At 37.3% G+C, this 24438-nt stretch overlaps 1 protein-coding gene across 1 annotated transcript in view; it reads right to left on the bottom strand.

Moving 5' to 3' along the window:
- The window catches only part of LOC144679526 (antizyme inhibitor 1-like), a 43232-nt gene that overhangs the window by 5694 nt on the left and 13100 nt on the right, over nucleotides 1-24438 (bottom strand). The window contains exons 2-6 of the mRNA XM_078540005.1: nucleotides 19647-19787; nucleotides 17266-17470; nucleotides 9198-9374; nucleotides 8873-9045; nucleotides 2868-3002 (exon numbers count right to left, since the gene is read on the bottom strand). Coding sequence (XP_078396131.1) covers nucleotides 2868-3002; nucleotides 8873-9045; nucleotides 9198-9374; nucleotides 17266-17373 — 593 coding nt within the window. The 5' untranslated portion in view covers nucleotides 17374-17470; nucleotides 19647-19787. The remainder of the gene's footprint in view (nucleotides 1-2867; nucleotides 3003-8872; nucleotides 9046-9197; nucleotides 9375-17265; nucleotides 17471-19646; nucleotides 19788-24438) is intronic.

Raw genomic sequence — 24438 nt, 5'->3', positions numbered from 1 at the left:
TGCGACTAGTGGAGTGCCACAAGGGTCAGTGCTGGGGCCTCAGCTAGTTAACAGTTTAATGATTCATATGAAGAGGCAGAATAATGTATCTAAGTTTGCTGACAACATAAAGCTAGGTGGAAATTGTAAGCTGTGAGAACACAGAGGCTGCAAAGAGATACAGACAGGTTAAGTAACTGGGAAACAAGATGGCAGATGGAGATAATGTGGGAAAGTGTGAGGTTGTTCACTTTAGTCAAGGATAGAAAATCAATATTTTTTGTTTAAAAAAAGTGTGAAACTTCAAAATGTTGATGTTAAGGAGGCACTTGGGTATGCTCATACAAGGAACACAAAGCTAGCATGCAGGTACAGCAAGTAATTAAGACGACAAATGGTATGTGGCCTTTATTGCAAGAGGGTTGGAGTATAGGAATAAAGAAGTCTAGCTACAATTGTACAGGGCTTCAGTTACAATACATCTAGAACACTGTCTGTGGTTTTGGTCTCCATATTTAAGAATATACTTGCATTGGAGACAGTACAGCAAAGGTTCACTAGACTGGTCCCTGGAATGACAGGGTTATCCTACAATGAGAAGCCGAATAAATCAAGCCAATATTATCTGGAGTTTATAAGAATGAGAGGTGATCTCAAAGAGACGTTCATATGACGTAACTTTAAAGAGTAGCTGAGAGGTTGGCTCTGTTGGCTGGGGAATCTAGAACATAGGGCACAGTTTCAGGATAAGGGGACAATCATTAGGACTGAGATGAAAAGTAAGGAATTTCTTCACGCAATGGATTGCAAATCTTTGGAATTCTCTGCCCCAGAGGGTTGTGGATGCTCATCATTGAATATATTTAAGGCTGGGAAAGACAGATCTTTGGTATCCAAGGCGGTATGGGGAGCAGGTGGGAACGTGGAGTTGAAGCCCAAGATCACATTGAATGGTGGAACAGGCTTGACAGATGTCTGGTGTACTCTTATTTCTTGAGTTCTTGGAATAACAGGCAAAAGACCAACGAGAGATGAGAATTTTCTTTTGTAATCTCAAATGCAATGCCTGAAAGGGTGGTGAAATCAGCCTCAATAGTTATTTTCAAACAGGAATTGGATATATAGGTAAAAGGAAAAAAATTGCTTTGGTCAAAGAGCAGCAGAGTGAGACTAATTGTATAGCTCTTTCAGAGTCAGCATAGGCATGATGGGCTGAATAGCCTTCTTTTGAACTGTAAGAATCTATTATCTCTCAAAATAGACCACAAAAACACGAAAATGTTTTTAAAAATTGCTGCTATATGGACCCAGTGGCAAAGAATCCCAATATAAAATTTCAAACAAACAGTTGCTAGCTAATTGAATCTCTAACACTTTAATTACCTTTAGGGACCATTTCCAAAGTTGTTTTTTCCCCCAAAGAGCATGTGCAATCAATTTCCCCAAAGATCATGTCCAATTGATTGCACATAATTGCTGACAATATTTTCCATCCTAGATTTCATACTGCTTATATAGAGGGTGCACAGTAACAAGAATTTTGGCATTGAAGAATACAATTATATAGCATTTGACCACATTATTAATGTAAGCTTCAATGTGTAATTAATTCTCTAATGGACATATAATTAAGCGTCACTTCCTGACTAGCTCAACAGCCCCCCATCCACCCAAGAAATCATGACAGAAAAAACATGACAAGTAAAATGCATCTCACTTTATATATAAGCTAAAGACAGCTTTCTAACAGGAGACAAAAGGTTTAAATTAGACAGTCTAAGTTCCAACAATAAAAATCTCTAGTGTTACATTTTTAGCAACTGATCTACACAGGAAAAGTAAGTTTAAATTACATGTTTTCTGTGGACCATAAGAAGCAAAACTGAGCATTCTAAACAATCATAACATTATGTGGAGCCTATGCTTTCTCCATACTTTGGACAGAAAGTCACTTTAGGTATTTTCTGTTTGCCGATATGTGGCCATTTACCAAATCAAGAATACATGCTCTTCATTTTCTATCAATGCTGTCTCAAACCAGAACCTAAGGGGTTTTTAAGTGGGCCAAGGAGAACACTATTTCCATTTGTGTGGGCAATTATTTGGCTTCCACTTTGTATTTTCCAATCTCAAGCTAAATTACTTCTGAGTGAAGTCATGGTCACAAAACCAAGTTTTTGTTTTAAACAGCAGGACTATCCAATCTTTTATAGCAAGAGACAAGAGTGGGTGGGCAATAATGCAATGCCCTTTACACAGAAATTCAAGAATTTCTTCCATAGTAAAAGTGAATCCCAATAGTGAGAGCTGCATAAACACAAAAAAAAAATGCATGAATACAAAAGCCAACCCACATATACAGGAGATCCCCATGCCTGCAAATTCAGATTTCCCAGTCCCCTGAAACCAATAAACTTGGAAGATTCGGCCTTTTCAGGTTACTGGGACTGGAAAAAGTAGTTTGTGGTCAATTGGAGAGCATCCTTCCTACATCCCCCAGGATCAGGAGCTTCATGGAAGACAGAAAACAGAAAAAGAGCCCCAGAACAGTTCAACAGGAGCCTATGAGTCACCATTTGTACACCCCTTCTCTCTCTCACATTGCCGTTCCAATTTCTCAGGTTTGAATTGCCTGAAAAAAGTGCGTTGGGCACTTAATGTTCAATGGAAAAAAAAACACACTGGAATTTTCACACCAGCTAAATGCTAAAATTGCACCAATGGGCAAGTTGCACAGATCATAAAAATCAATTATGTATGCTTGTACCAAATTTTAATGGTAGTTTAGTGTATAGCTTTCAATAAGGAAACATATCACATTGCTTAGTTACATTACATCCCATCCAAGGTTAATATTATTGAACTAGAAAAATAATTACGCTGCTCACCTGACACCAACCACCTGAACCCCTAGTTCTTTTGCAGATTCCAACAGATGTCTGCAGTCCTTCAAAGTAGCTCCAAACTTCAGACTCATCTCATTTTCTTCACATGAATCAGCAGTTGCAATGTCTACCAAGAGCCTAAAAGAGGAAGATGATTGGGGCACAGTTGGTTTACATCATCATCACATGTGCAGCTTGAAGACTGTCAGTAGCATGAAGATTATGGTGGCAGGAGCTCCCACTTCCAAGCTTGGAATGTGAATCTAAATAAAAAGAAAATCCTGCACAGGAGAGAAAACTGGTGATTAGGGCCTAGATGTGTAGCTACATATGTTGCAAAGGACATGATGGGGAGCAAAAAATGCAGCAAGCCAAGACTCAATTGTTTCATCAATAGAGTTGACTAGGTGCTGTAACAAAAGACCAATGAAGAACACTGGTACATTTAAGTCATTCAATTAGACAGTTATTTCAAAAAAAAAACAAAAACTTATGCTTGGAATACAATTGTTTCTAGCTATGACAAACACTTTTTTGGTAATACTGTAACATTATTGCTAACCTAATTACTCACGCCCCTCCCCTGCAATTAAAACTCCTCCTGCTTATCTCAGCTGAGGTGGGTTGACAACAGGTCATTAGGGTCTCAAAGTTTTGGCAGGACAGAATGTTCCACCGCTCCTAGCAACTGCCTACACAGCTGATGGAAAGTGCGATTTTATGAATATCTAATATAGACATGGCTGAAGCCTCTGGGTTTCCCACCAATGGCAAAACATGCCAATGGATATTGTACAGGCTCTACCTGCAGAATGAGTGTTAATAGCCTTCCGGTACCTCACTTCTGGAACTGTATCTCAGCACAAGCCATACCTTCAGGAGAGGAAAGCAAGTCGTTTCTTTTCCACACTTCTTTATAATACTTTCATTGAATATGCTTTGAAAGTCTTAGCCAAAATGTAACTTCTAAAAGAAAATTTGACAGATCGCTTCTCATCCAAGATTGTTTTGTTGGCTTTGGAAGTATAATTATTTTACAATATTACAATGCACATTAGGTTTTCAGTATTACCTAGCAACTCACTATCCAATTCTGAAACATTTATCTGCTACAAACAGGCCACAGTTACAAATAGTTTTACTAAGAAGTGTCAAGGACATCCAGTGAAACTGCAGAACTTTACAGTGCAGCCAGCTTTGGGTATCATAAAGCAGACTGAGTAACGCTAATGATTAACTTCAAATTCAAAAAGAAAATAACATTTTCATAGGGGGTGCAATCAAAATACTTGAATGAAGCCATTGTCAGAAAATCAGACGCCTGCTCCCCAGGCTCCATATTCAGGTGTTCAAAATATTTTCGCTTACCTTTACCTTTTTGATGACAGCCTCCAGTGGTCCCATAAGGTCTGCTGGTTTGGCTGCTTTAACTGGAGAAAACTGAGTGCAGCATGCATGGTGCATCCTGATCCAGTTTCCTAAAGGGACCTGAAATGAACATTCAGCCCTCTAAAGGCAATGAGCTTAGTCTAGCTTCAAGCAGGTAACCTGCATGATTCTGGGGATGCTCTGATCAATTTGGCATGCTGCACTCTCCTGCACAAAGTGAGCTTGTGCAAGCTGTAGTGGTACTTGCAGTGCCATTTTCTGCCTAAAAAACAGGCAATGCAAATCCAATTTCTAGATATTTTTCTTCCCTTAATTTGGATCATATATTTGCACTTTGTATGCCCTGAGGATGAGTGCTCCATTCTGTGCCAGCGATAGTATTAAAGGTTCAAGGGTGTCTGTGGCTAACATGACATTTCTAGCAAATGTCCACTTACAAATGCAATTTCAAACTTTTCCTATTGGTTGTCATGTAGTGTAACAAAGTCTTGAGCAGATCATGGGGTTTTTGCCACCTTTATCATTCTTAGAGAAGATGTGATTCTTGTAACAATAAGAGGTAGAGAACAGAACTGCTGAAAAGATTTTAAAATAACAAATCAGGTTAAAAAGTATTCATTTTTAAAATCAAGTCATATCTGGAATGTTGCAGCAAAGTATTTTTAAACAGTATTAAAATGAATGTCATCTAGCATTTTCTTTTAAGCAGTTCATTTAAATTAACACCATCTGAGCGTATTCGTCCTCATTAAAAATGCAGAATTTACAGGAAGTGGTGAATTAACAAAATATTAAAATACAGAGACATAATACTGTACACAGGGTATCAATGGTAAAAAGTTAGTGTCGCAAAAGGTGTGGATAGTCCTCATTCTATTGATTTAGCAATGCTTCACATACAATGATTGGTCACCCATTCAATAAGAAAACCAAAAAAACAGATGTAACCCCTTCCAGTGCAAAACCTGCACAGGAGTTTCTTAGAGTGTACCCATTTTTTAAGAGGATCAAATAATTTTTCAAGTTGTGATTTAAAAATAAAATATTTATGACATTTTCTTCATTTGGATTATTTTTATAATGGGCAGTTAACATCTGAACTAAACACAAAGACCAGCCTGTCTGACTGCGTAATCTCAACCACAGAATCTAGACTCTACAACACAGAGATAACAGCTACTTACTGTCACCCAAGCTATTGTATCAAATCAATAAAGGAGTATAGTAACAACAAGAGAAGTGATAAACAGCAAAACTGTGCTGCACAGTCTAAGATTCAAATGGTGATTTTGTTTTCTGTTTGGCTGTGGTTTTGGAGAAGTTGTGAACTGAGATACATTTTAAAAAATTACAGGTTCAACAGGCCAATTTTTATTTTCAACACTCAATTTAAACCAGTGGTTTTTGGGAGGGGGGGGTTCCAAAATTTTTTTGATTTTAATTTTAAGTTTTGTAATTGAAAAATATCATTTCAGTGTTGTTTTCTTTTGAGGGATGAGCATCCTTTAATTTTTCCATTTCTGCAGTTAGATAAAAATTTTATGGTATACATAACAGAGTGATCATAAAAGAGATCATGTGCTGTACCAGCAACTTTTACTTTATAGCATCTTAAACACAGTGACATGTCCCAAAGTACTTCAAAAGAATGTTAAACAAAATGTGACACTGAGCTACATAAAGGAGGATAGTTGACCAAAAGCTTGGACAAATGATAGGCTTTAAGGAATGTCATAAAAGAGGACAAGCAGAGAGGTACATACACACTAAGGATTTAAAGAGACTATATCACTGAACAAGAAAATATTTCCAACTTCTTTTTAGAAGGTCTACTATTATTGGAAATAAAATGTAGAGGAAATTTAGAAATTCAAATAAAATCTAATTAAAACTGAAGTAATTCCAAATTAGAGACGACTTTTCACTTGAACAGATGCACAGGCAAGCATCCATTTTTGAAGAACCTAGTCACGAGGTTTTACAGGTAAAACTTAATCTTAGCTATACCACAGCTTTATGGCCTGTCTGGAGAGAATGAAGGGAGTCTTCCCATTTGATATGATATATAGACTGTGTGGATGATGTAACATTATATGCTGTCTCTTGGTACAGTCCTCAAATGCTTAACACCCTTGTGCAGTTGCCAAGTGTTAGCTCAGAAAAGTTGCTTATGGCATGCCAAAGCCTGCATTTATAGGAGTTTTTTGTGTAATACCTAGTCACATATTTTAGTATAACAAGTCTGAGAGAGCAATTTTTTCTGAAGAGGAATACAACCACATAGAGGGGGGAAAAGCAGTCTTAATCCCATCCTTAAGAACAAAGACAAAAAGGTAGGGCTGTACAAACCCAATTACTATTAAAAAAATTGACAACTTGCCTTCTGCTGGAGTGATATCAATTTTATATCACAAAAATTGTTTGCAAAACTCATTCACACAACAAACAGTGCTGGCTTTGGCATCTTCTATGGTGTTTAACTTTCCAGGAAAATGCATAACCAATTGCTCCACTGCATACTGCATAACATCTGTTCATGTTCCAAGTTATCAAGACTTCATATTCAACTCACTGATTAACTTTGCCACTGTGATAGTGGTCCAATAATTTCCAAATCAACTCAGTTTCTTTCAGGAGTTGAAATCATATTCAGACATGAATGTAGCCAAAGCAAATAGAATGCAAGATCATTGAAACCCAACATTTTCTCCAACATTGCATCACCGGGGGATACTACATATATACCCACAGGTAGTTAAACAAGGAAAACATGCCCAAGTTGCTTATTGGGTAAATATACCACCACATCATCCTAAGCCATTGAAAAATAATAAATTCTGGGTTTAACTCGAGCTAGAATGCTACAACTAGCCTCAGTACGACTAGCAGGAGAGAAGGCAAATGGCATGTTGGCCTTTATTGCAAGGGGATTGGAGTATAAAAATAAAGTCGTCTTGCTAAAGTTGTACAGCCATTTGGAGGGGCACTTGGAAAACTGCAGTTTTGGTATGCATATTTAAGGAAGTATTCACTTGCATTGGAGGCAGTATAGAGGTTTACTAGATTGGCTCCTTAGATGAGGGGGTCGGCCAATGAAAGGTCAAGCAAATTGGGTCTATATTTTCTGGGGTTCAGAAGAATGAGAGGTGATCTCTTTGAAATAGACAAGATTCTGGAGGGGCTTGACAGAGTTGACACTGAGAGGTTGTTTCCTCAACTGGGGAATCAAGAACATGGGGCAGTGTCTCAGGAATTCTCTACCCCAGATGGTTGTGGATACTTCAATGTTCAATACATTTAAGGCTGGGGTAGACAGATTTTTGGTGTCTCAGGGAATCAAGGGATATGGGGAGTGGGTGGGAATGTGGAGCTGAAGCCAAAGATCAGCCATGATCATTTTGAATGGCAGGGAATGGTTGTATGGTCTACTCCTGCTCCTATTTCTTATGTTCTTAAGCCTTTCACCCTATCATAGACCTCCCCTTTTGTTCTATCCTACTTCAATTTCCCTGCCTTCGTACTTGCTTAGAACCCGTTACATTTCTAACTTTTTCTAACACTGAAAAAGGCCATTGGCCTAAAAGGTTAACTGTTTCACTCTCTACAAATACTGCTTGACCTTCTGAATATTTCCAGCATTTTATGTTCTTATTTCAGGTTTCCAGCATCTGCAGTATTTTGCTTTGTAATGCACCAGGTGGTTCAGATTTTCTGCAAACTCGGGCACTAAACACCATAATTATTTTTTTACTGCCAGTCACGACTAACCATGAAGGCAAGGTAACATCCTTAGAATAGGCTAGAATATAGTCACTATGGAGGATATACAGGAAATTACACTTCTTTCCAAAACCTGCCTTAGTGCGATACCTGGTCCACTCTTCTGGCTTTCTTTCATGAACACGAAATGGCTAATTAATCTACCAGGTAACATTTGCATTTACGCAAGGTATAAATAGCTTTACCAGAGAGGCTACTTACTCTAAGCATTACAATAATTTATAACAACTTCAGTTCAGTCTTCCACTGCTAAATTTCATGCCAGAATATAGAGGTGGTTTGGGTTTTAAAAATTTAAGGCACAAGCTAAGGTTAGATATCCTTTTACCTATTATTAAAAAAAATGAAATGATCACTCTTACAGACAGCGCATCAATTCATAGACTTTCACTTTAAAACCAGAAACATGGTTTTGGGGCAATTATTTTATTGCAAAAAAACTTACTATCCACTTGTTTTTCACTTCTTTGTCATATTTTACATACCTACAAAAAATTCTGCAAGTACATGCATGGCAAATGTTTGGAGGGCCCAATTTAAAAAAAAACGTTGCTTGGTAGGGTTTGTCTTTTCACTTTAAATCACAACTCTGAAGGAGAAAATGGGGGATATCTTCTAGTGACACTGCCCTTCAACAGACAAATCCATTCATGCCATATTCAAAGGCAGCCCACGTCTTAAATGAACAAATTAATTTTTGGTTAAAACCAATAGAGTTTAGTTAAGTTGATAACTTGAACAATGAAATATACTGTCCATTCACAGCACCACAGTGGAGGTAAACAATATTCCAGTTAAACAAGCTATACCAGAAATTTTCATTAGCTTTACACACTTACTTGGCACTGTGATGGTTACGTGCAATTTTCAGAAGTTCAACATTGTTATCACAACTCATGATGTTTATTCCTTTTTTGGCTGCATACTTAATCTGGGAGACTTGCTTGCATGGGTTTGTGTAGATGATATTTTCAGATGTTACACCCAAGCTTTGCACAAGTGTTATTTCATTCTGCGTGAGGAAATACATAAGTTTTCAGACATATGAGCTAATATCCGCCAATTCTCTACATAATTTTAGTTAAGAATTTAAAGAGTTGTGTAATACAAATTTCCCTAAAATTAATGCAAGACAACATAAATATAAACTATAGCAATTGTCACCTTGTTTGCACAAGCAAAACCAGTTCCAAGAGCTGCCAGAACTTCAATTACAGATTGACTGCTGTTACACTTAACAGTGTAAAATGGTTTCACATGTGTCATCACATTCTTCCATCGAATGTTCTTCTTTACAACATTCCCAAGATCAGCAACAAAGAATGCATTCCTTTCAGTTTGCTATAATTGAGAAATTAGAAGAAAAATATTAGTTTCTAATTAAAATTAGGGAGAACTGTATGCTAATCTGGCTTCAGTTACCTGAAACATTACTCTTCATGGTTACTGTTTAGAACAGTGACTACAGAAATAAAACTTTGATGGCTCAACTGATCTACGTAATGTGCTGCTCAGCTGTAAACAGGAAGATCCCACATAGGTTTCCAATCTGCTGAATTAGTTGGTTTCAGCTAGCCAATTTAGTACTGCAGGCAATTCTTTGGAAACAAATGCACAAAGGAGAAAAATTTGCAAGGTTATAGAGAAAGTTTGGGAATGACACTAGCTGGATTATGCTTAATGAGAGCTGGAAGGGACTCGATGAGCTGAGCCTCCTGTGCTGTAGCCATTCTACGATTCCATGAATGCCAGCCAGATGAGAACAAATTACAATCCTCCATGTAGTCAAATAGCACACTAGCATTCACAGAGAAGCACGAGGTGGTTTACACATTAAAGTTCCTCCAATTAGGAAGTCTTAAAGAGCAGCCACTGCTCCCAGTGCAGTGTCACTCGACAGTAGTGCAAGTCAGATAACTAAGCAGGAGGTCAGTGTGTTAGGTTGAGTGTTCCCAATTTTCCATCTATTAATAATGCACAAAGAATGGAGCCTCCAAATATCTATTCTTCTATCCAAGAAAAGAGGGGAAAGAAAACAAAATCAACAGAAATTGGAAGCTTGTTTAAAAACTTCTAACCTGGGTATATCCAACAAATTACTGATTCCGAATAGAAAACTGGAACAATACAAATCTTCTCAACTAATGAGCCTGGGCACAATGTATTAGTGAACACAGCTTGTTGATTCAAGAATCAAATTAAACTCAAATTCACTTGCGAATTTAACAGTTACAACATACACAAGTATATTTTAATTGTTAAAATTATAAATAATACAAATTTACCTTTAAAGATTTCCAACTGTTTGGCAGGTAATAAAACATCACCCATAAACTATTGATTAATAATTTGGTTGGAAATGTTTAGAAACAGACTGAGGAAACATACTATCTCCATAGCAAGGTTCTCACAAATGCAGCACTGAACAATCAAATCAACATGCCACTACATTGTCTAGACATAGGGCTCCTCTTTTGCACACAAGTTTTTTTTATAACTGTCACATAAAAATATCCTATACTGAAACGACTTTAAATGGGTGAACAAATTCAAATGTTTGCTTTAATAAACAGTACAGGCTGGACTTTCAAAATCCAGTACCCTCTGGATCAAGGCAGTGTTGGATTTTGAATTTTTCCCAATTTTGGACCTCTATGTCCAGTGGTGTCGTTTGGATTGCCTTGGAGCATGGGAACTAGACTGGTGCACTATTGTAAAAGTGGCGAAGCTGAAAACTTGCCTGGCGCATCACCGAGAACTAGCGCCTAGCCAAATTAAGATAATAGTCCAAATGTCATTTAACTGAATATTTCAAAATGGAATATTTTCAAAAACATCTGGATTTTGGACAAACGAATTTTGGATGTCCAACTATATTTACTCATGTAAGTGCATTTATCAGAATGGAGGACAGGAGTTATATATTATTAAAGCATCAAAAGCTCAAGTCAGGCAGTGAATTTAGAAATGCCTCATCTCTTACTGGCTGTATGTAATGTTCTAATCATCACAGGGATGCTTTTAAAAAAAAAATCACATCTACAAATTAGCATAATAATATAAACGTTATAGTTTCTAAAGCATTAGGAATGGAAGTCAACGTTTCAGATTTGCTTCAGTAAACATACTGGCAATATGAACCCACTCTTAAATTTGATTACTGAAAACAAATGGCAATGGTCTTTGGAATTTCAAGCATGTCAACTGTGTATTGCTACAAAAGTTTAATAATTTTCATAACATTTTTCCAGTTTATTGTAAAGTAGATTTATGGGCGTGAATGCAGATTGTTCTGTGTGATTTAATTACATTTGGAGTCAGGTAGGCTGCAAACTTGAAATTATCAAAAGAAACTAGGTGTAGAAATGTACTTGAAATGCTAATGAGTAAACATGGATGCTGTCTTAGCATGTAAGGTGTGATGGGAATTTGCATTTTTAGATAAGTCAAGGGATTGTTTGGATTTTAAAGGGGCGTTAGTCTGTTTACAACTAGCCAGATAAGCAAGGCTAAGGAGTGTGTTTATTTTTCCCCAAAGGTGACTGACAATATTGGCAACATGGAATTTTTTGTTATGGGGAAGGTATAGTTCCAAAGATATATGGAAAAATGGAATTTACATATTAAAGGGAGAGAAACATATATAAAGGAGAATGAAAGGCTATGTGGTGGGGGGCCATGTAAGATCTAACAGGTGTGTGTGAAACAGCCTTGAAGAAGCCTCCAGCCATTTGTGCATAAGTCTGTTATGTCCAATAACTAAAGTAGGAGAAAACCATTTGGAATTCCACTGTCAAGAGGGTACTGTATTAACAAGCTGGTTTTTTTAAAATCTAAAATCTATTTTGGAATGTTGCCTTAAAGGGGGTGTGTAACTGGAAGTCAGGTTAATTAGGAATTTTAGGAGTTGTTATAGTATTAAGTAATCATAGTCTTTAGTACGTGCTTGAATTTTTTTCTTTTGTTAATACATATTTCAATTTAATTTTTAAAATCGTTCAAGGTCTTATTGGACTCATTACTTCTGAATTTAGTGCACACTTTTTGTAATACAAATTGCAAAACCATTGTGATAAAGTGGCCAAGTTTCCCTTGTGGATTTGGTCTGCCTGGCACACATCATCTGCCACGTCATAACAGCATTAATATGAATAAAACAATAAAATCTGACCAACGAGCATTATGAACCTAAATTCAGAACGTCCCTTCCCTCCCACCACCGCCCCACCCCACCCCCAAATGTCCATTTGTAGGACCATAAAAGCACAGAAGGAAGTAATTCAGTTCACCGTTTTATGCTAGCTCTTTGGTAGAGCAATCCAGAATTAATTCCACTTGTACCCATAAACTTGATTTCAAATATTATTCTAGTTTTTTTCCCTCAAAGGCTGCAAATGGTCTCTGCCTCACCCACTCACCGTAGCAAAGCATCCTACGCACTTTGAGTGAAGGCATTTCCTGCAACCTCTCTTCTCACGTTAATCATTTTAAATTAATAACCTCATTACTGTCTCTTGAACCAGGAAATAATCTTGACTAGTCACTTTACTAAAACTTGCCATTATTTTAAAAGCCATCATCAAATTTTCTCAGCCTTCTCGGTCCTGTGGAAATCGTCCCAAGTATCTAAAGTCTCTTCATAACTGAAGTTTCAGCTCATCAGCATTATCCTGTTGAATCTACGCTACAAGCACTTTTTTCGGCTTTAATGCTGCAATATAATGGGGCATGCAAAACTGCACCCAGTAAACAAATTGTGGCCTAACCAATGTTCTGTAGAAATCTATTATTTTTCCATTTTGGTCCTTGATAACTATTGCTATTTGTCTTTTTGTTTTTTAGATGTAATTGCATTCATACTTTCAAGGATTGATATATTTAAACTTCTAGGTGCCTGCCTTTGATTTCTATCCACTGAGTGTTATGTTCTCATTCCTTGTTTTTCCTCCCAAAATGTTTAACTTCACACTTATTCACACTAGTTTGCATATGCTACCCGCCTTTCCATTTTACTAATCTGAAATCCTTAAGTTTTAAAAAAAAACAGTTCTCCTCACTATCGCATTCTTTGCCAAATCCCTACATTAGGGGAGCAGGAAGAAAATTGAGATTGTGATTTGTGGTTAATCAGTCTTGCAGGCTCTCAATTCAGTGCACAAAATTTATGGTTGTTGTTTGCAACATGGAAGATAGCAATTATCCACATGGTCATGACAAGTACTAATCTTTAATAGATGTTTGTTCCAGCGCCTCACCAGTGCTGACAGAGTGGTCAGCTCTCAGAGTGCCACATTCAGAGAAGTGAAATGCTCTTGCCATGGAGACTGTGGTACTAGAAAGAGCTCCTTTTGTTAATTTAGTTCTATATTCTGCAATTAAGATGATAATGATTAGCAGATAGGTTACATTTTGCACAACTCAGCACCAGTAAAAAAAAAAGGCCATGATATTTGAAGGGTTTATTTACCATTAGTGGATCTTGGCAAACTGATATGTGTTTGATTTGTCCTAGTCTGACCTGTACATCTGCCAATGAGGAGATTGTTTAGCCTGCTGAAATTAAACAAGGCATATGAGCGCTGGAGTTCTTTGATTTTGACAGCAACACCCATCTACCTTAACCTCATTCTGGGTTAATGTGGTTCCATTTCATCCAGTGAACAAATTAAGCGGTTTTCACACAATGGAAAGAAAACTGATATTATATCAGCCAACAGCCAAGAAGATCCAGTAACAGTTACAAACACTCAGTGCAAGAGGGCATTCAGACCATCATACCTATGCTGCTTCTGAAAGATTTATACAATTAGTTTTACTCCCCTGCTCTTTGCAATGTTTTTCCTTGAAGTATAAATCCAATTCATTTTTGAAAGTTACTACTGAAGCTGCTGGGTCTTTTGCCAATTACCTTAAATTTTTTGAGTCCTCTTGGTTACTGGTGGAAACAATTTATTCTCATTTACTGAAACCCATCATAATTTTCAACATCTTTAATTTATCTCCCTCTTCCTCTGTTCTGAATAATCCCAGTTTCTTTAATCTCTCTATATAACTGAAGTTCCTAGTATCATGATGGTAAATTGCCTCTGCACTCACTTTGTTGGTACAAGTTTTAAAGATGGTACTAACTCAAAGGACAATCATAAGCATATGTTCTTGAATCAATCACAGTGTTTTGGATATAGGCAGTGTGCAGTGTGCACTTGTAAATTCTCCTTTTAGTTTAACCCTTAGAGTACCTGGTAACATGCTGGTCAATTTGCACTGCACTCATTCCAAGGATATTGTGCCCTTTCTAATGTGCAGTGCTCAAGCTACTTGCAGTATTCTAGATGTGTGTTAACCAGTGATTTGATTAGTTTGGCAAAGTTCCTTCTCTTTATATTCCAGCCCTCTAGTTATAAAAGTGAACATTCCATTAGCCCTTTTGATTTTTTTTATACCTGACTGCTACATAGGGATCTACATACACAGACCCATAAATCTCTTTGGACCACAACTGTTTCTAGCTTATCATTTAAATACTCAAAGGTATCCCTTTTGGTCCAAAATGTATGACCTCACACTTAGCTGCATTGAAATGCATCAGCTACAGTTTTGCCGCACTCACTCAATCAACATCTCTTTGCAGTTTTATGCTTCAGTCTGCACTACTTACTATCACTACGTCATCACCAAACTTGGATATGCGATTTTCTATTGTGGTACCCAAGTCATTAATAATGGGTGAATAGTTGAGAGTCTAGCAAAGATCATTGTGGGATATCCACTAATCACTTCCTTCCAATTTGAGTACATACCTATTTTATCCCTACTCTGTCTTCTATCACCTAACCAAGCCAATAATTTGCCTTTGATTTCATAAGCTTTAATTTTAGCTAACAGTCTTGTGTGAAACCTTACTGAGCGCCTTCTGGAAGTTCATATAAACTACACTCAGGCACTCCCTTATTTATGACTATGCTACTTACCTGGGTTAGCAGCCTTCTGGACTCAACATTGAGTTCAACAATTTTAGGTTATAACCTCTGCCCTCACCCCTTTCCTTTGCTAGTTTAGTCTTTTCTCTCATTTCCTTTTTTCTAGATAGCCTTTGGCCTTGTGTCATTAAATCTTTTGTTATTTAATTTCTCCACCCCATCAAAGACCTTCTGCTTTGCTCATCTCCCCATCCTCCCCTTTTTTACTTGCTCAAAAAGTATATTTCTAAATGTTACACTCTCCACAGAAGCTGGCAGAACTGTTGAGTTATTCCCACCATTTTGTTTTTGTTACAAATCCACATTGGTTCTCTCTAATCAACTCAAATTTCCAAGTGCGCAGTGTCCTTAATCATAAATTCCAATAACTTCCCATAATAGGTATATAGGTCTATATCTTCCTAGTTTCTGTTTCACACCTTAAATAATGGATTTACATTTGCAATTTCCATTTTAATGGAACAATACTTGAACTGACAGTGCTTTGGGAGATTGAGTCGAGTGGGTGCGATTTCCTCACCTACTTCTTTTAGAACCTGGGATTTGCCAGTTTTTAGTGCCAATATATCTTCACTGTACTGTTTTCTTGTTTAGCTTTAGTGTGTTCCAGTTCTTGGTTCATTATTAGGTTCCCTGGAACGTCAGGTATATTATTCTCTTTATCTACCAAGAGGACTGACACAAAATAAGTATTCAGCAAGTCTATCATTCCCCTTGTTTCACTTGTAATATTACCCCCATTTGTTTTTAAAGGGCCCCACACTGCCCTGCATTACTATTTTCCCAAGATAAAGTGTTAATCTTGATAGCCCTCAAGTTTCTTTTGGTATTCCCTTTTTGCAGGTCTTACTATCTTTTTTGTCTTCCTTTACTCTTTTGTTACGTCTTCCCCAATTCCTGGATTTACAATATTATTTGCATTTACCTCTATTGATCAATGACAGCTGTTTTATTTATTAAATAGAGCTCTTTTCCCTTATATATTGGTCCTGTATTTAACTAAATTGTTTTTTGAACACCTTCCACTCTGTCTGTAGTTTTACCCAATAACAGTACTGACCAGTTTGTTGTTGCCAGTCTCAAACACATCCCATTAATCTTAGCTCCTGTTAAGTTTCTCCTTTTTAATCTTAGCATTGAATTTGTTATTATGATCCTGATTATGGGATAATTTAACATTAAGAGAACACTTATCCAAGTCTGGCTCATTACTAAATGGAACATGGCCTGATCTCTTGTTTCTAAAATATAGCACTCCAAGAAACACTATTTTGAATGCATTCTTAACATTTGCTTGAGGGAGAATGATTTTTCCTATAAATTTCAATTTAACCACTTGTTACCAAGTATTCCCTTCGCACCACTGTAGTATGTTCATCTTAAGAGTTACAAGGTTGTGGGCTCAACCTGTTCCAGAAATGACACAGAATGTATAACACAAATATGCCATTCAGGCCAACTGGGCTATGCAGTGTTCATGCTCCTCAACTTACTTAATTTAACTTTACGAGCATGCTCTTCTATTCTTATCTCCCTCATGTAGTGATCTAGATTCCCCTTAAATGCATTTATGCTATTCATCTCAACTAATCGATTTAGCAGCAAGTTCCACATTCTAACCCCTCTCCAGGGAAAGAACTAACACTACCATACACAAATTAACTGCTCACATCTCACTGTTGCTTATGCAATCTTGTGCTGAGCCAATAAAACAGCGCACTTCAAAATGAAGTACTTTGACATACTTCTGAGATGTGATACGGTAATATGTAAATACAAATCCTTCAATACTAGATTTACCCTAAGGTTGCAGCTACAGAGGATGCAATTATTTGGGCATATTAGGTAAAATGAAACCATGTAAATTCATATACCAAAAGCGAATAAATTTGACTTTAGCTCACGAAGTGACCTCGTAATAGTTGGGATAAAAGCAAACGGAATTAACAAAGTTGTCTGAAAACGAAGAGTTTCAATAATTTTTCAAGCATGGGTGCTCTGGTAAACTTTGTACTGTTTGGTCATTATCAGTTTTAATATTGATAGCCTGGTCAATGCACATACTCATACTGCAGTTTGCCTGAACAATGAATTCCCATTGAATGTCAAAATTAGAACCATTGGGAGATTATTTTGCGCTGCAGTGTAGCGTTGCCGCTGCATGCAACTATCATAGATTAGTTTAGCATCAAACTCCATGAATCTTTCCTATCCTTAGCATTATTAAACTATGTACAACAAAATATGCTTACCTCAAGCGTATGCTCACGGATATGGTTGTCAATAACATCATTAAGGGTAGTTTTTTCCTCCAGAAGGTCAAAGGGGTAGCTCTCTTCTAGCTCAACAAAACCTTTCATCTTTCAGTGATCCACAAAGCCAACAGTCCTAAACCAAACACCAAGTGAAGGTTCTCACAGAGCCTTCAATATCGGGGTTCTTAAAATATGCAACAAACTGCAAAAGAAAACAGTCTTGTATTACAAAAAGATTTTATATCCTCTCCAAACAAGGGAACTGCACCTAAACAATTTTCTAGAAAACCTACAAAAATATCAAGTCTTGCGGTACTGCCCCATATACACCTTGTATGCCTCTAAAAGCAGACTTCACATCTGTGCCGACCATTGTTCAGCCACCATGCTCCTGCTCTCGGTCCAGTTCTTTCCAGCACATCAACTTGTTCCCTAATTTAAAAAATCCCATATACAGCTTCCCCTTTTCCTCAAAAGCCACTGCTCTCTCTTTCCTTCTCCTCCTTATTGTTCAGAGACATTACCTTGCACAAGGTATGTTATGTACAAGTGCAAATCTTTAACAATTGGTGTCTTCTTTTTTAAGAACAAAAATTTAGAGCGAGTTTTCATGTTTTCAGCCATATGCTCGATGGAATATAAATTGGTCCAATTTTTAAAAAAAATTATGCTCACATTTGAAACTTATAGTCAGGATTCACATGTTTGAGTTCCAACAGCCTGCTTGCCTTTGGCATGCCAAGCCAAATTAAAAGGTCTTTCCAGACCTCAAGCTAAGAGCTTTCAAATGTTATAAAGTCTAACAATCTAAAACTCATTAGATAGTAACTCAGTCCCTCTATCTGCAGATCAACAGATCTGAATGACAATTTAGGGTACAATACCACCGTGCCTGAAATTTTGATTTGACTCGAGTCTCAAAAACATAGCAGTAGTAGTATTGATTTGCCTAATGGCATGGCCTCTATTCATTTCTTCATGCCTTGCAGTTTTGTGCTTTCTTATTTAGCTGCTTGTAAGAACCTCCCATTTTTAATGAGCAATATGACTAGGGAAAAGAATACAAGAGCACAAGGAAGACAGCGCAATGGCAAACCACAAAGACAGCTTTACCCCAAAATATTATCCTGTCAACAGGGTGGCCAATTGCATGCAAATTACTATAGTGACAATGTCTACCATGACCTCTTGGCTGAAAAGAAACAAGTTGTTTTAGCAATGAAATTTGAATAATTTTAAAACAACCTGAATTATAACTTATCTTTATGTAGCACATTTAAGGATATAAAATGTTCCATTCACAGGAGCATTATAAAGTATGACATTATGTCACAAAGGTCAGGTGACGAAAAGCTTGATCAAAGTATGTTAGGAGTGTCTTCATGAAAGAAGCGAGGTAGAGAGGTGTAGGGAGGGAATTCCAGAGACTAGGCACTGAAGGCATGGCCACCAATGGCAGAGCGATTAAAATTGGGATTCTCAAGGGATCAGAATTAGATAAGCATAATTACCTTGGACGGTTGTGGGTCTGGAGGATATCACAAAGATAGAGGGAAGTCCATGGAGGTATTTGAAAACAAGATGTTGCTTGACCAGGAATCAATGTAGGTCAGCGAACACGGGGACAGCAGATGAATGGAACTTGGTGGGCAAGGATATGTATAGCAACTTTGGACGACTTGAAGTTTATAAAGGGTAGAATGTGGGGCACCAGCCAAAAGTGCATTGGAATAGTCAAGTCCCGAGGTAACAATGGTATGAATGTGGGTTTCAGCAGAGATGAGCTGAGGTAGAGCCCAAGTCTTTGAGGTGGAAATAAGGTGATGGTGCGAATATGTGGTTAGATGCTCACCTCAAGGTTACTAACACCAACGTTGCATGCAACATGGCTCAGTATCAGACTGTTGCCAGGGTAGAGAGGGAATAGAGTCTGGAGCAGGGACCAAAAGCAATAGCTTCAGTCTTCCTAATGTTTAACTGGAGGAAATTTCTGCTCGTCCAGTACTGGATGTCCGAAAAGCAGTCTGATAATTTAGTGGAGGAGTTAAAGAGGTGGCAAAGTAGGGCTGGTTGTCACCAGCATAAGCGTATAGTTGTAATAAGTGAATTACAATTCACCTAATTATTCAGTACATGAATTATTTCCATTTCAACCAGCTTTCTGCATGGAATGTATTATGAAGCACTTTGCAAACACTGCTAGATGACAACCTAATCACATGGCAAGTATTTATTTTAGCTAGCTATTTTTTGGTGGTCCATTATAGTAGCTCATTTACCGATCCAGAAAAATGTTTTTTTCTGGTCAATCAATGCAGTAACAGCAAATAAGGAAAAGCAACCATTTCTATATATTCCAACTAACAGGTTACACTTACATGGACAAGTCGGGAGATGGAACACCACCACTATCAGCTGGGGTCCCAAGGTGGCTCGGCGTTAAAGTCGAACTGCTCTCTGTAGAGTGTTACTCCCAGACCTTCTGGATAACTGTTATACACCCGAACAGAAATTCTGCCCTGTAAAAGTGATTTAAAACAATGTCAACATAGAAGCAAACAACTAAATACAATGAAATTACCAAAAAAAAAATCCTTCCATAGTCCAAAACCAGTATCCTAACAGAGGCTACAAGTTCTAGTCATTCCCACAATTAAACGAGTGGGTTCTCCCAGATTTTTTTTGGTTGGTTGGTCAGAATGAGAAACAAATATACTTCTCCGTCGCCAGGCAGATAAAGTCTATTTTCACTCAATCGGCTTTGGCATAAAGAAAGCAGTTTATCTTCCTGGTGACTTACCTGTTGTCATTCACTTAGATTAAAATATGGATGCTGATAGCTACAATGTAAACTACAGGATGTTGACCTGACTGGTAGTAATGTGACCAATGGTGTTCCCCAGGGGTCTGAACCGGGGCCTGAACTTTCAACATATTAATGACTTGAATGAATGGACTAGCATATCTGCAGGTGACACTGAGTTAGGAAGTACCATAGATAGTGTAGATGGAACCAGAAAATTACAAAAAGGACAGTGAGAGACTGAATAGGCAAAACTATTGCAGATGGCATTCAGTGTGAGAAATGTGAGGTAATCTATTTTCATCTAAGGTCATCTAAGAAAAATTGAATATTTTCTTCATGGTGAGATTTTAGGCAACAGAGGAGCAAAGGGATTTGGGTATGCAAAACTTGCACACAGGTATTAAATGTAAAGGAACATTGGCCATTAACTCAAGGGGTTTGGAATTCAAAAGTGAGGAAGTATTAGTTTAGTTGTATAGAACGGGTACTGAAAGACAAATTGACTTTGGAAGATGCACAGTGCAGACTCAACTAAATTACTAGGGTAGATGTCATCAACTTGATTTGTATTCTCAAGTTTAGAAGATTAAAGGGTGATCTGGGTGAGGTCTTAAAAACGATAAAGGGATTCAAATTGGGTAGATATAGAGAGGAAGGTTTTTCTCGGTGGGGAATTCAAAAACAACTGAGCATCATCTTAAAATAAGAGCTAGATTAAGAAGGAAACAATTTTCCACACCGAGGAGAGTGTAAATCTGGAAATCTTTAATCCCAAAAAGGTTGTGTACGCTTGGCCAATTGCCCAAGGTACAAAGATTTCTGTTGGGCAAAAGTATCAACGGATATGCAGTAAAGATGGTAAGTGGAGTTGCAGCGTAGATCAGCCATGATCCAACAGGCTCTAAAATTTGAATGACCTACTCGTATTCCTAACAACACATTCCCATGTTGTTATCTAGCAACTAATTTTCTTGTTGTATTCATTATGCCACACAGTGGAATATTATCAAGTAGTGTCTCATTTGTATTAAAAGCATAACACTGGGAATTCATATGGAAAAAAAGCATGGTTTGGCCCCAGAAACATTTTGTCATCCTTTGAAAATGGATTATTAGGTATTTCTTCTAATTATAGTGGCATTGTGGTTTAACTCACTGCTTATTTACCCTTGGGCAGTTAAGTCTCCTGTCGTCTTTTTGTCTTGAACAAAATTAAGTTAGGTAGTCTCAACCCAATCCCAATATGTTTCAATATAACTTACAATTCGGTAATATATTGAAAATTTTATTCAAAAAAGATCACAAAAATGATGAAAAATTTCACAGGTGCAAATATTAGGTACAGAAAACTTTACGTTTAACAAATGCTTGATCTATCCTGTGAATAATTGGACATAAATATAGCATACTCAAAGTTACCCTTCATTCTAACGCTATTCTCCTATTACTATAACATGAATCAGCCATGCCCAATTTTGTGAATCACTCATGCCCATTACAAAAGAGACTTCTAAATGGAGTAATCAAATTATATTGAAAAATGACACCATACACAGGTTTAACAAAACAAATCAGGAGTTACAATTGCAGCAGTATAAAGCTGTCGTAACCATTCAACTCATTTCTCATTGGTTTAAAAAAACACCTACAAAGCTACCAGCTAATGTGGTACTTGAAGTTCTGGATAAAATCTGTCAATGATGCGTGCTTGTCATGTATACCATTAATAACTGAATATCCAGCAACAGATGCCAACTTTAGAGCCACCACTAGAATAGAATAGCAAGTTTTTCTTTTTATTTGACCAGGATAGAAATGTACGAGGTAAGCTAACCAATTAGTTTGCAAGTAATAGTACTGATGAGACTTTCACTGCCAATCATTACAATTTATTTTCTCTATTTTACCTTTAATGGCCTGTCACTTTGCGCAGCTTGGTAACTCCTCCAAATAATTTATTCATTTTAGGATGAAGCTTACCATAATAAAAGTTAAATTAATTTTTGGTTAATAAAAAGCTAAGCTATGGAAAAATATTTAATTTTTAATGTATAAGAACAATCAACATTCAGGATTAAGGAAGTATCTTCCTTCTGATCATGAAAGGAAAATATTGTGGTCACAACTGTAAGTATACACACACACACTCAAAAAAATCCTAGAGTACAAAAACCTGTTTTGATAGAAACTAAAACCACTCCGTTTTCTACCTTGCATTAGTTTATTGAATAGCATGCTTACTTGTACTTTGTTCTATGGCAGTCCTCTTAACCAAACAAAGAAAGATAATTCCCCCCACAAAGACCACTGAAGTTTAATCATACCTGTGTGACATTATTACAATTTTGGGCAATTACACAACTCCTCTCAGTAACAGTTTTACTGCAATTCATATGACAGTACTGTACTATGACCATTTTTGTCCTGTGATCAGTAAACTATCTTTTTTATAATTTGCGTGTCTGTGGTATTCACAGTTAGCCTATTTGAGACTATCTGCCTCTTAAATTAGATGAAGTCTTGTGCTGTAATATAACTCTTCAAAATCAAGACCATAATTTGTATATGCTAAATTAATACATTTACAAATAAAATCAAAGGCAATTCAGTGAACACCAAGTGTTCATCACGAGAAAGAGTCTATGGCTGATTAATTACAAAATGACTTTCGAAATTAACAGAGTTTTCAATGCTGGAACAGTTTGCACATTTTACTGATGCATGTTTGGTCGTTAGTGTGCAGTGTGACTTAAATGATGACATTCATAAAGCAATCCTCATGTTAAAGCCCCTGATTCCAAATTTGAGCTGCAGAATTGCAGATTCCTAATGCTATTCCATTAATTTCCACTGAAGCCATATTTCCATCTGAACTCTACAAATAAAAACCTGAAAACATCAGGAAATGTTGTTAATGAGACTTCTGACAAAGGGCCTATATTAAAACAAACATGTCTTTGAAACAAAAACAGAAAATGCTGGAAAAACACAGGTCTGACAGCATCAGCGGAGAGAGAAAAACAAAGTTAACGTTTCGAGTCCGTATGACTCTTCTTCAGAGCTGAAGAGAAGTGGAAATGTGATTAAATTTACACTGTTTAAGGTGAGTGGGGCAGATGGAGCTGGATAGAAGGCCAGCGATAGGTGGGGACAAAGGAGGGATTGACAAAGATGCCATGAACTAAAGGACAAAGGGATTGTTAATGGTAGTGGTGTCCTTTAGTTCATGACATCTTTGTCAGTCCCTCCTTTGTCTCCACCTAATGCTGGCCTTCTATCCAGCTCCAACTGCCCCATCCCCCTTACACAGTATAAATTTCATCACATTTCCACTTCTCTTCAGCTCTGAAGGGTCATACGGACTTGAAACGTTAACTTTGTTTTTCTCTCTCCACAGATGCTGTCAGACCTGCTGAGTTTTTCCACATTTTCTGATTTTGTTTCAGATTTCCAGCATCTGCGGTATTTTGCTTTTGTCTTTGAAACATGTGTCTTGACTCTGCATAATCTTATGAACCAGCTGTGAATTTCTAGCATTTATTTTTATTCCATCCAAATTTGGTGAGATTGAAACTCATACTCAGATGCAAATTTTAGCTCAACAGGGGTTCACACCAACCACGTGTGCCAGCCATGATGAGTCATAAAGTTGAGTTCAAATGCTACTGTAGAGACCTGAGCCCACAGTCCAGGCAGTACAGAAGGAATGCTGCACTGTTGGAGGCACCTTTTTTTTTATTGGTGAGACATTAAAGTGAGGGCCCATCTGCCTGTTCAGGGGACATAAAATTGACCCAACAGCACTCTTTAAAAAAAATCTGAGGAATTCTTCTACCTCATCAACTGTGAAGCATTTTGAAGACATCCTGAAAGATGCTATATAATTGCAAGTTGCTTCCTTCAGAAACAACCCAGTACCTTCATGAAGCATGATCTGGACATCAACTTTGGCTAACAAGTGGAAATAAACTTTCATGCCACACAAATTCCAGCCTATGACCAAAAGACAGTCTAACAGTCTCCCCTGTACTGTGTACAGGTTTTCTCTCCTCGCCCAAGGAATGAGGCACAGAAGGGAATGAGTCACAGAATGAGTCATAGAAGGGATGCAACAAAGATTGACTAGACTGACTCCTGGGATGAGGGGATTGTTCTATGGAGGAGAAATATTAAATAGAGCTAGGCATATATTCCCCAGAGGTTAGAAGAATAGGAGGTGATCTCATTTAAACATAAAACAATTAAGGGGCTTGACATGGCTTCCCTAGCTTGGGAGTCTAGAACTAGGGGGTCACCATTTCAGAATAAATGGTCAGTCATTCAGGATTGAGATGAAGAAGGATTTCTTCACTTAAAGGGTTATG

Source organism: Cetorhinus maximus, chromosome 4, assembly GCF_964194155.1.
Source record: "Cetorhinus maximus chromosome 4, sCetMax3.hap1.1, whole genome shotgun sequence".
In the NCBI taxonomy this organism is placed as follows: Eukaryota; Metazoa; Chordata; class Chondrichthyes; order Lamniformes; family Cetorhinidae; genus Cetorhinus; species Cetorhinus maximus.
The sequence above is the reverse complement of the archived record's forward strand: the minus strand, read 5'-3'. Positions and strand labels throughout refer to the sequence as shown.